The 12,827-nt window shown below is 42.1% G+C and overlaps 1 protein-coding gene across 1 annotated transcript in view; it reads left to right on the forward strand.

Annotated features, from left to right (window-relative positions):
- The first annotated feature begins 241 nt into the window (after positions 1-241).
- Positions 242-12,827, forward strand: part of vstm2l (V-set and transmembrane domain containing 2 like) — a 33,650-nt gene continuing 21,064 nt past the window's right edge. Inside the window, exon 1 of the mRNA XM_049002497.1 lies at positions 242-592. Within this exon, the coding sequence (XP_048858454.1) occupies positions 475-592 (118 nt within the window). The 5' untranslated portion in view covers positions 242-474. The remainder of the gene's footprint in view (positions 593-12,827) is intronic.

Genomic DNA, 12,827 nt, shown 5'->3' on the forward strand with positions numbered 1-12,827 from the left:
CTGTGCGTTTATCATAACGTGGCAAGGAAATCGTGTATTTCTTTTAAGGTTTTGGATTACGGGCTTGATTCGTACGACTCTTCTGCCTTTATTCGCTGTCAATTCCGCAGGGATTTAAGTATTCCCAACACCTCGTAGTAAAACTTTAATGAAATAATCTGCGCCTCAGATCCCTCCGCCTACTTGATATTTTACAATGGAAGCCTGAGCACCCCTCTCCCCGGCTTCAAAGCGAATCTTCCTACGCCGCTTTTGGAGGCAGGCAGAATAGACCGAACTGAAAGAGGAAGAAGAAATAATTTTCTACAACGCGCGGCTTGCGGCTCGCAGCTCCCAAAAGGCGCGTTTCTTTTCTGTCCTGGAGTGATTTCGTTTTAAAGGAGAATAAGCCTGCTGGACGTGGCTGGATTCTTTCCCCCAATACCTCCCCTAATGTAAGACAGGCAAAGTATCCTACAAGCATAAACAAAAACGATGGGAGCCTTTGGAGTAATAATACACATTTTGCATTACATAGGACTCTACGTTCAACTCAGTTTCTCTTCTAGACAAGGTGGGCATGTTGAAGTAGAGAACCGCATCTCTGGAAATGGTAAGTAAACGACGGTCGTGCACTTGGTTTTAAATAAAACAAAATGCAAAGTGAGCCAGCGATAAATTGGTGTCCCGCGGATGCTGAGCGTGTGAAAATAAATAGACATAAGGCGGTACTGGTTTTGATCGATTTGACGAGGATATTTAATGTTGTCGCTGGAATTTTCCAAGACAGATGTACCGTGATATTTTAGAACTACTTTTAATTTGCAAGATTATTTGACGCGCTCCTTGGATATTTTTAAGTATTTGATTATACATGATGATGTTAACGCATCAGTTATAATATTGCAATCGTCATGCGCATCAATTTTAGTAGATTGCTGATAAAAATGGATTGTTTCGGTTTTATCCAAGGCTTTTTGTGCCAGTGGATTTGCTGACGTTTCAGAGCTGCATTTATATAACATTTCATCTGGATGAGACTTAAACTATATTTTAATACTCACTATTATCTTTTCACGTATACTCTCATTGTTAATGCGTCAGCGAGGAATTAAATGCGAACATTTCTGCAATGTAAAGTTTGTCTACGACTGCTTTGGAAATACACAACCATAAATGCAGAAATAAGAAAGGAGGAGTTTTGTACCATATTAAATCGGTCAAAAAAAAATTCCGACGGACTTTGAACTTTGGTTGCGTGGAGATTTGGGTTACTGTGACCAATCTGAAATATACAGCATTTTCGCCTTATCCAAATGTTCCAGGCTGACCTTAAAAGGCACCCGATATTTCATAGCCGTGTCCCCTGAAATTCCTCACAACGTCTTATTCCGGACATCAAAAGGCTGAAATAAAAATGCAGCCTTTGGCCAAGGGAGAGTGGTGCACGATGGCCACCCTAATACAGTCATTTTACAGCTTGTGACATGAGTGCGATCAGGGTTACAGTGTTACTGCCTTTGTGCGCCTTTGTGATAACAGAGGCATCAACTGCGCGATAGACGCTTATGAGATCAGATCTGCGACGCGTGTTTTCTTATGGATAAACTTACTTTGTTACACATCGAGTGTAGTTGTTTATCAAATAAATTCAGCTTTAAATGAAAGGAATGCTTTACATGTACTTTACTGTGGGGAAAATATTTAAGTTTTAAAATGGGCATTAATGTTCTACATAGTCACGTAAATCTTGCTGTTACAGTAACCTATAATAAGATAAGTGTTTCCAAATGGTAATCTGCCTTCATGAGTATTGGCTGAGAGAAAAGGCATTTTCTGCAGCCATGCTGAAAAGCATGTAACAGTTACCTGTAGCAGGGGAACTATAAGGGGGTGGGGGTTGGGGGGGGGGGGGTAGGGTTAGAATGATTCCAAGGGTCTCTAAAAATTTGGAACATAATCGGATTGGTCTGAGTTGTGGGCCCAATATGATGCGTTTTCATTGCCCCAAAATCTCTAGTTGTGGCCATAATCTGTGGGACTTAAGGTGAACATAGGGAGGAATTAATTAGCCCTCAAATGAAACCATCATTTGTAAGAGCATGACTCCATTGCTGTCAGTCACATTTCTGCTGTGGATTTTACACGAGTAAATGCATCTTCCTATATTATCTGATACCATTTTATTTTTCTCTGCACACTGGAGGCTGCAGGCACTACAGCTGACACTGATTATGAGCTGATTTCTGTGTGTCTGTGGTGTCACTGGGGGAGCAGGGTATGAGGCAGGAAAGCACCTCGGATTGGGGGCCAGTCCACCACAGGGCAGATTATATAAATAATCATTATAAATAATCATAAAAGTCAGACTCTTGATGTTAGTCTAACAGTACTATTTTGACATCCAGATTATATTTTATATTATAAATAAATTGCTCGTTATAATTAAAAGATGGCACTATGGTATAAATTTGTTCTCAGTTGCATGCTGAACTGTTTGATTTGTAAGACGTGCTCCCCGGATATTTTTAAGGACTGGATGTTTTAAAAGGTTATTTGCATCATTCCCTCATGTTCAAGTCTACAGTCATTTCACCTAAGGATTCATCTTTTTTCAGTATTGCGTGCAGCAGCCATACAAAGGGATGGAAAGAGTGTGTATGTGTGTGAAGGCGGTGCCACTGCGGTACTCCAGTCCATTTGGAAGCTCAGCTGTCCAATTATATATCATAACACCATAAATTATGAAGAGGAGCAAATCCTCACTAACTCAACATTTGCCATTAATTTCACAGATCAGCATATTCATCATTTATAAACAGCATAGGAAAACATTTCTATGGCGAAGAGGAACTGAAGGTCTTGCAGTTGATGAAAGATTATAAATAAAATAAAATCAATCAACATCTGCAGTATGGTCATCTATGTTGTCTGACTATGCTGGAAAATCAGTCAAGAATTTCCTAACGTGATTCGCTGGTGTTATGTCCTGTTTATGGGACAGATTCCTGGCAAAAAACAATTTTTACATACCAGTCAGTTTTACTTGAACTTTCCTGACCTCTTTTAATGAATTTCCAGTCGAGGAGGCTCCGTCCTTTCAGCCATGCAGGGAAGCATTTCCTCAGAGCGAGCGCAACGTTAATTTAGAGTCGGCCGACTGTAGTTGGAGACCGCAGGGTGTGTAAAAATGTGCCAAGCGCCAGCGTGCTGTGCTGTGGCCCTTGGATCGCACCCCGCAGTGTCGTTCCAGTGTGCCCCCACCGTGCCTTTCAGATCCAACATCTACTCATTTACATCCCCTATAGTGTGAGTTGTCTGCTGAAATCTTGCATCTGCACCCATTCACCCCCCCCCCCCTTCCCCCAGAACAGCCTATAATCTTGCAGTTCCGCTCCAGTGCAGTGGTCTGGAACCGTGCAGGTGCCCAGGCAGGTAGGTCAGGCTCCAGCTCTCGGCCTCTGACTGGTAACGTTGTAGGTTACCATCCTGACCTGTCAGCATCTTGTAACATCTGGCACACAAGGACCTCCTGGCCCTGTAAGCAGCAGCTCCATCACTCCTGAGATCTCATGGCTGGAGTTGTACCCAAGAACTACACAACTATACTCATGCCTTGTTTCATATACACAGATTTTGCACAGGTATGAAGCTTATTTTTTTTTGCATTACAATTTCCACATAAAAGTGTCTTTTGTGAACAGCAGAGGTGCCCAGCGCCGGCTGATGATACAGGCATCCGCCCCCGCAGCCAGCGCGGCGCCTATCCCATTACCCGCGCATCACTCGCGGTCTCAGCACTTGCGCTGACTCAGTGGTGGGTCATGCCGGCGCCCTGGCACCTGTGCCGTGTTTCCAGGTTTCCAGGGGTGGTGGGCTGTGACTGTGAGCTGGGAGGTGCTGAAGCGGTGGTTTTAGGTAAAGGATGACAGCAAATAGGTGAGGGGGAATAATGTAATGGTGTCCACGGTTTATATATATACACACACACACACACACACACATACACACATAAAGGATTGTCATTATATCTTTGTGGGGACTCTCCAGTCATTTCTATGGGAAAGAATCTAATCCCAACATGACGACCTTAACCCCTATCCAGCCCTAACCTTAACCATAAGTAACCCAACTAAATACTTTTGGCATTTTTAGCTTTTTGATTGCATTCATAAATCTTTGTGGGAACTGAAAAATGGTCCCCACAATGTCAAAAATAACAGGTTTTTATCACATTGCGGGGGATTATAATTGTATAAAATTTAATGCTGCACAGTTAAAGTCGACATCCATTCAGTTGTTTAGTGTTTAGTTTACTGTAAAGGGTTATTGAAATCCGGCATTTGCCAATAAAGCAATAAAGAAGAACAGTAGGAAAAAAACTGATGAATAATTAAATTGAGAAATTAATAATATGAAGAAGCATGTGACGCTTTTATAGCGGCTTCTAATAGTGCCGTTCGTGGTGCTTATAAAATAATCATGTGATGCTGCTCACAGAACAGATATTGCTGTTTTGATGGATTTATTTTTACTTCTGATGTCAAAATGCCTCCAAGCACATATATAATAATACACAGGCCGTGCTTCCTGAGACTTCGTCGTCTGTGAGGGTTTTTCAAAGGCTTCCAACAGCGAAGGACTGTGTACTTACTGTGAGTCATTATGGAGCCGTTACCAAATCATCCTGTGATGACATGAAAGCAGAAGAGTGTTGGAGCTGAGGCAGCTGACTGTCACTGTTGGGGTTTTTGCCAGTCTTTTCGGGGGCATTATCATAGAAAAAGCGCTCGAGAGGACTACTGGACTCGTCTTGTGGGCTTGAAGGGATTTGGCGTTAGGCTTAGCTTATCTCTCCTAAGCATATTACAGCCACAGGTGACACGGCTGCTTCCTGAGTATCTGTGGGAGCTTGTGTGTGAGGCGTTGTCACACAGGGATGCTTCAGCTGCATTAACCTAAAGACAGGAGCGCAGTGCTGCCTTTGTACTTCATGTTTTCTTTTTTTGCGCAGCTAAAATTCTGCTTTTAGGCGACTTGAATCTGGATCTATCTATTGATCGACCCATCCATCTGTCTAACTATCCAACCATCCGTCCAGATGGTTTGTGCCTTGTAATATTTTTGGTTAATTCCATATATCATTTGCATAGTGACTCAGATCATGGTGGTGCAGTGGTTAGCACCGTTGCCTCACACCTCTGGGACCCGGGTTCGAGTCTCCGCCTGGGTCACATGTGTGTGGAGTTTGCATGTTCTCCCCATGTCGTCGTGGGGTTTCCTCCGGGTACTCCGGTTTCCTCCCACAGTCCAAAAACATGCTGAGGCCAATTGGACTTGCTATATTGCCCGTAGGAGTGTGTGTGTGTGTGTGTGTGTGAATGGTGTGTGAGTGTGCCCTGTGATGGGCTGGCCCCCCATCCTGGGTTGTTCCCTGCCTCGTGCCCATTGCTTCCGGGATAGGCTCCGGACCCCCCGTGACCCAGTAGGATAAGCGGTTTGGAAAATGGATGGATGGATAGTGACTCAGATGTTACAGTGAAAGACTTCTCTCCTATACACAGCAAAAAGCTCTGAAACCTGCAAATTACTCGTAAAGTAAATAGAAATTTGGTTGCCAAACGGAGATGATTTCCTACCAAGGCTTTGCTACCATTTCTTATTTAATTAGTTGTTGGCAGAATTTTTTTTTTAGCAATGTCTATAAAATGTGTAAAATTAGATTATTTGGGTCTAAGTAATTTAAACATCTAGTCACCAGCTTTCTAAAATAACCTACAAACTGCATTCTGTGAAAAAGTGACAAGTTTTGACATGACTTGGAAAATGATCCTCCTCTGTATTTGTGGGGAGCCTCACAAACAGCAGAGCAGCGATTTTTCTTGCCTTGAGTTTTTCGTCCTTTGTATTCTCCACTAAATGTTTAATGGCTGCTCAGTTTTGCAAAAACAGGTCAGTAACAGCGATGTGAGGCATTGAAGTTCGCGAAAGGGGGGCTGCATTTTGAAATATGCTTTGTTAAGCTTGTCGTGCCATAAAGATTCAGCTGTGCCTCCTCCACCCTTAATCGACGTGGATCCACAGCGCTGGGTGCCTCTGGCAGCCGGGTCCGGTAAGATGCTTGTTGGAGAGAATTGAAGCTGTATGTTTCCAGGTGCAGAAGCCGCAGTTCTTGGTGTAGCTCCTGCTTGACATTCAGTGTTAACTAACACCAATCCTGTTAAATGAAACGCAGGAGATGTGGGGAGATGTAAAGCATCGTGTTTGTCGAATTATTGAATTCACTCTTTCATTCTGCATTAGCTGTGCCACAGAATACCCTTATTACAGGGTGGCATTTCATTAATTAATTTTCTAGCCTCCTTCAATAAGACATGCAGCCCCCCCCCCACCACCCTCCCCCCCACATGGCAATCAGCAACTAGCCCTTTGAGAATCTCCAGCCTCCCGCTTTTTTCCATCACATTCACATTTCTGACGGCACCTCGCCGATGACGTGAAAACAGTGCAACATTCCTGTTCCGCATATCACAGCTAGGCGTGTAGGTGGGCTTCCGAAATGAGCCTCGTTTATCAACCTGCGTTCACCGCTAACGATCTGTTTTGCAATTAAATGCTCGCATTCCAGTAACAGTTTGATTAGAGTTGGGTAGATAAAAGTCATTTTCAGCAGACAATGACACATTGGACTATGGATGGCCTTTCCTCACTCAAGGAAGCTTTTGCCTCATTAGAAACGGCATTATCTGTGCTAAAATGGAGAATGTGTGAAATAGCCTTTAGCTAGAAGTGTGTTTCATTGCCTGTAGACGTTAAATGGGAATTCAACTCAAAATTATATTGCTTATCATTTTTTTCCATAACTGGATGACTTGATGCACGTCCAAAGGCAATTACATTACACAGAACAGAGAGCTGCCCTGCCTATTGAGGAAAATGTTATTTTGTTACACGATTTGTATTTTTTATGTAATGGTAGCCCGTGAAGAGTAGACTTCATGGGCTCAGCGAATCAAGCAAATTGTATTATAACGTCAATACCTGCCATATGTATTATAGATTTTTGTTGGTCGGTGGAATTGTTAAAACCGCTGTTCCACATTGTGGCATTTACTTTAGAAGAGGAGGCTTTCATTCGGGGTCTGATTGTCGGCCGTGCTACAAATCAGTGTGTTAAATGACATTTCTTTGGCTCTGACTTTCCCAAATCCCACGCCCGTATCCTGCCTAGGAGAGACCAGTTTGAGGAGGCTTGAATGAGGCAGATACTCGCAACATGTCGGTGTTTAAATTGAGATGCTCTGATCACATACAGCTGTGGCCCGATGAACCAGAATTCAGTCAAGAAAGTAGTAGGACACAGAATGGAACAACAGTTGCCTGTTGGCTGAGTCTGTTATGTAGTTAGTATAAAAAAATGACAACGTTAAGGAGCACAGATCAGAATAACTATGGAACCTGGTAAGTTCATGATTGAGTGGTTGTGCGCCATGAATTTTCCTATGGGGAATAAATATTTTATGAATTTAGCTGTGGCCAGTATTGGTTCATAACTTCATTTGGCTCATCCCTTACTTGATCCCCTTTGAGAAACAGTTGGCCTTATATATATTTTATATTGTCCCCTTTTCGTCAAGCTCACAGTTCCAGATTTGATGGAGAAAGAACAGATCGACCAATCAGAAAAAAAGTTGCCTTGCTCACGTCTCCCTTCCCATTCCCTGGCTATTCTATTAAACATCTGTCACATACTTCTTGGATCTTGAATGAAATGTCCTGTGAGTTGTAAGTCGGGCTTATTACTTCTGCAATACCCAATTCACACAAGGTCTTGTTTCATAGTTAACTTCAAAGTATTTTTTCTATTCCATAAACACCTCCGAAAACAAACAAACAAAAAAAAAGCTAAAAATGTGACAATATAATTTCAGCTAAATGTTTACTAATGTAGTGGCATGGAAGCAGTCCAGCCTGAAATTGTTCAGAAGGCTTTTAAAATCAGTCTTCGTTTTATAATGTCTACTGCTATTTCTACTGAAGTATTAATGTTGTTAAGCTGGTGTATTTGCAACCTGGTGACTGTTTTTAATGACCAGCAACCATTTCTTGCATCATGAAAAGTTGCCTAGGGAGAATTAATGGACGATCATACCACCTGCCTCCACGCGAACCGTAATTACAATCAGCCACTGAAAGTAACACCAGAGCTGAAAACTCCAGATTCACTTTAGACGCCCAGCTTAGCTTTCTAATGCTGCTCCGCCAGCTGTGATAAATGTTGTACCTCCATTGCACATATAATTCTCATGTTTGTTTTTATTTTTTTTACGTTGACTGCCACTATTTTTGAAAATGGAATCTGGATTGTGGTGAAATGCATTCTGGGAATGCTGCAAATTATGATTCTGGATCTTTCCACCCGCACCACTGGGTTGCTCCTTTGGGGGGGCGGTCCAGGGAAGCCTCAGAAGTGGTCAGGATATCTGCGCTCATGGAAATAATTATTCAAGTACTGTGCTAAATGACAACTGAGCTTTGTTTGTGTACAAATGATAATTGCCTAGTTGGGAAATAAGCAGTTATTTGGAATGAAAATGCTTCTTTTGATGGGGTGTTGACAACTGTTTATGAGAAGCATTTAAAAAAAAAGTAAGTATTGGTTTAGTCTGGAGCGTGATGGGTTATTGCCTCCGTGTGAGATCCATACATTTCTCCTCAATTGTCACGGCTACGTGTAGACCCTTCTCTGAGCGGTTTGCAGTGATTTTCAGTTTTGCTTGCGCAACTGCGGCAGTAGTGTGGTGTGAGTGATAAGTGTTGACAGGAGAAATGAGGCTTCAAAGGCCACCATGGAGGATTATGATGCTGTGCCAGTCACCCACCTGTCAGGTTCAGTGGTTTTCATTGGGTTAAAGCACATAATCCCACCTGCCAGGAGTCTGGCGGAGACATTTCTCTGATCTCCGGGCTTCTCACTGCTCTCCTATTTATCTTCGGTCAGTTTATTCCCACTCAGCCAGGACAATTGCTTTCTAGCCGCGGGAACATGACTGAAAGAGAGAGAGAGATGGGGTTACGCACACGGGCTCCGGAGTCTGAAGTCTCGCCCTTGATTTTCTCTTTTTTTACCTTCCTACGCTCCTCGGGAGAGAGATTTCAACCGCAAGTCCTTTTTGGAGCATTCAATCGACGGAAAGCGCCGCGATTATTAAGGCGCGAAGCCTGCAGTGTTCGTGACTAGGCTCGGCGGCAAGACTTTAGCTACAGCTATCGTCTGCGGCGCCCGTGTGCTATTTGCAGCCCCGTTTGATTTCCGATCAGGGTTCCCAAGTCCAGGCCCCCGCTGCAATGACACACATTTTAATGATGCTGCTCCAATGCTAATTTTGTTGCCACGGCGCTGTCTGACTCGTGCTCCCCCCGGAGCCATCGTGCGATTGAAGACGGCGAGAGACTCTGAGCGGCTAAATTTATTCATCTCATTTGAAGATGGACTTGTAGGGAGGATGAATCTCTCGAGGGAAGGGGGGGTGCTTATTTATTTCTGGGTTATTTGGTGATTTTTTTTCTTTCCTTTATTTCTTCACATTTTAACGAGGCTTTCTGTTGTGTATAGCCAGCAGAGCCCCGTTTTCCAGATTTTGAGAACACTAGCCGGACGCAGTAAATACCATTTATAGCAGCACGGCCAAGGGAACGTACCTATTATAATTTTGGAAATGAGTTTCAAGATGTTTTTTGCAAGCAAGCTCTTTTTTTAGCAGCTGAAATGGGGCAAAATGAGATCTCGATGCCCAGTGTTGGTCTGGTTACTCTGCACTCAGTCAATGGTTGCTTACACTCACTTGTCATTAGTTGCTTTATTGCTTGCAGTTAGGTTAAAGCAGGGAATGAATAACCGACAGAGCATGACAACACCACCTAATGTGGCTGTCAGTGTTTTATTTTTCTCATCACTAACTAAAATGACCACTGGCGCGCTCCATTTTTTCTGTTGGCCATTATTTTTATAATAGTATAACATCAATGTTTATAAACACCGAGCGTCTGTAATGTCTTCCACCACCCTCTTCATTCATTCTAGTCTAGATGTTTTATCACAATATTCAATATTGTTCTACGTTACGGCGACTGAGCATTAGATACAAAGATGGTCAATGTTTTCCTTTGAATATTCATGGCCAATGCATATATGAATTTCATGAGTATATGCTAAATTTACTCCCGCGGAGACTTGTTGTAGCACAAATATTCAATGGCAGCATAAATAGACAAACCAGGTACTGTGTGGCTGGGTATCTTTTTATTGTTTATAAATATTTTTTTTTCATGCGAAATGTTTGCTATTTAATGCAGTTATCACTGAAATCAGTGGAATATTAGAATATCCTCATTCCACCAAGGGGGTATTTTGCGAGATTTGTTTGTTATTTGCCTGATATTTGTCCTAAGGCAAAAACAAGATAATTTGTTACTTTTCTGGTGGAAACCACATTTGAAAATTGGATCTTAACAATAGATCACTGCTGGGTCTCGGACATGCCGTCCTTATCCCATGACATTTTAATGTGGGATTACTGTAGACTTTGAGCTTCTTCTCCAAAAATACAATGTACAATCAGCATGTCACCCGGATCTGCCCTGCTGTGACAGTTATTATTGTGATGCACTGACAAATTTGCAAAGGAATCCTTTTAGGAGGTTAACTTCTTACAATACAAACTTAACACAAAGATTTAAACACATATATTACTTTAATGTAGGTGTTTCGCTTCAGAAATGAAATGTAAATAATAAGCAATGAAGTTTATTTATTTATCATTTTAATTGTATGTACTTTCTGTACTTAACATTTATACTTTAAAGCCAGAATATCTGGAGTTAACCCAAACAAACGCAGGAACAATATGTAAATTATGCATTAGACTGATGGATGAAGTCATCTTCTTGCTTTAAAATAGACGCAATGTAATGTTTACTTGCTATAAATGGAGCTGTTGCATAACAGTACTGATTGTTACCATTAGACATTAAAGTGAGGGAGATTGTTTTCTATATATACAGAATTTGGGGCGTTCATCATCAGCGACAGCAGAGTGGTGTTAATGGTTTGTACGGGTCAGAGATCACTGGGCATAGTGGTGGGTCCAGGATTTCCGCATTCCCATCAGTGGTGGCTTAATGATCACACGTTGCCTGCATACCAGTAATGATGTTTTCAAAGCTAACCCATACACTATGTGTAATAACTGTGAATTGACTCCTGGGAACAGGATAGAAATGGTATGTGAGGGTCTGGGGTCATTATGACCCCATACTTTCAAGTGAGCGATAATCAGCCTCCCCGACGTCGTTCGCCATGACTCGGCTACACGTTACACCTGCAGGTGCTCTCAGACTTGGGCTCCGACCTGGTCCCGACATCCAATTATTTTCTGCAGTGAAGCACAGCGCCACGCTGTTTCACATTATGCTGCGTTGCATGTGTTTATTTCTGCCCGGGTTCATAGCTTCGGTTTTGGCGGCCAGTTAAAGTAGGACCATGCTGCTGCAGCGCTAATTGGGCCCTGGGGCCTGATAGCAGGGAAAAGCTTCTCCAAAAGCTACCGGCGACTATCGACATGTTAGATTTCATAAGGTTAGCTCAGAATAGCCCGCGGGCCTACCATGCGTGAAAGCATTTAGCAACTCCGCGATCGATGACTAGGTGAAAGCTGAGGGGGTGAGAGAGGGGCCCCTTCAAAGGGATTGTTTTTTTCATTGGATTCTTGTAGTTAATTGAGCTGCAGGGTGAGTTCTTGGGAAAAGCGGAACGATTCCTCGTACTGCCTGTCCCTGCGCATCTTGGAAAAAATGCCATGCGGAAAGATTACTTAACAGATAACTCGGGTTGCACAGACAACAGCACAAAAAAACTCTCTTTTTACATCGTGGTTTTTATGTCGTGGCACGTTTAACAATTCTGTCATTTTGTTTAGTTGGGGTGAGAATTCATCAGTTTTTAATGTATAAAGCAATTAATTTTATTCAATAAATCTGTCCTATATCTGTCAATCTTTATTTATATGGCACTGTTTTGACCACAGGGTTTGGAAAGACAAAGAAACAAATTGAAATAAGCATTGAAATGAATATCAAAATGAGAAAGTGACTGTGTATCATTTTTTTGATTTGCAAATGTAGAAATTATATATATATATATATATATATATATATATATATATATATATATATATATATATATTTTACAGACCTGCTAGGTGAGGATGTGATTAAGTTTTGATTCAATCGTAGTGAAATCATATTTTTTTTCTTTGAGGTGTATTATACTCTCCTGGAATGTAATTGTTCTTTGTTACATTTCAATATACTGAAGAATTGGCTTCTTCCCAATAGCATCGGATGCTACGGTGGTTTGCGGGCAATAATAATCCCCAAGTTCTCCTGCTGTACTGTTTCATTTTTAAACGTGGTCGTCATCACTGTCCTCTGGATTGTCCTCTCAGAAGATGGAAATAATTCATATTCTCCAAGGCACTGGCCCAGAAAACCTTTCTTTATTTATTTGTCAGTGAAAGATGCAATGTTATTGTTTGTATGTAGTCCTCTTATATACAGAACAGTTTCAGTTATCTTTGTTCACTATTATTTTTCCAAAAGTTGAGAGAAAATCTAGCTGTGGCATCTGTCTGGTGCAGTGCGTGGCTCAGTGGGTCTGGCCTGGGATTAGAAGGTCGATGACTGGGATCCTGTCTGCCCAATAATAGTCACATGTCCATTGGGCCCTTGAGCGAGGCCCCTTAACCCCCTAAAATGCTCTAGGGACATCTGGAAAATGGCCTGCCCCC

This window comes from Brienomyrus brachyistius, unplaced genomic scaffold (assembly GCF_023856365.1).
Source record: "Brienomyrus brachyistius isolate T26 unplaced genomic scaffold, BBRACH_0.4 scaffold68, whole genome shotgun sequence".
Taxonomy (NCBI): domain Eukaryota; kingdom Metazoa; phylum Chordata; class Actinopteri; order Osteoglossiformes; family Mormyridae; genus Brienomyrus; species Brienomyrus brachyistius.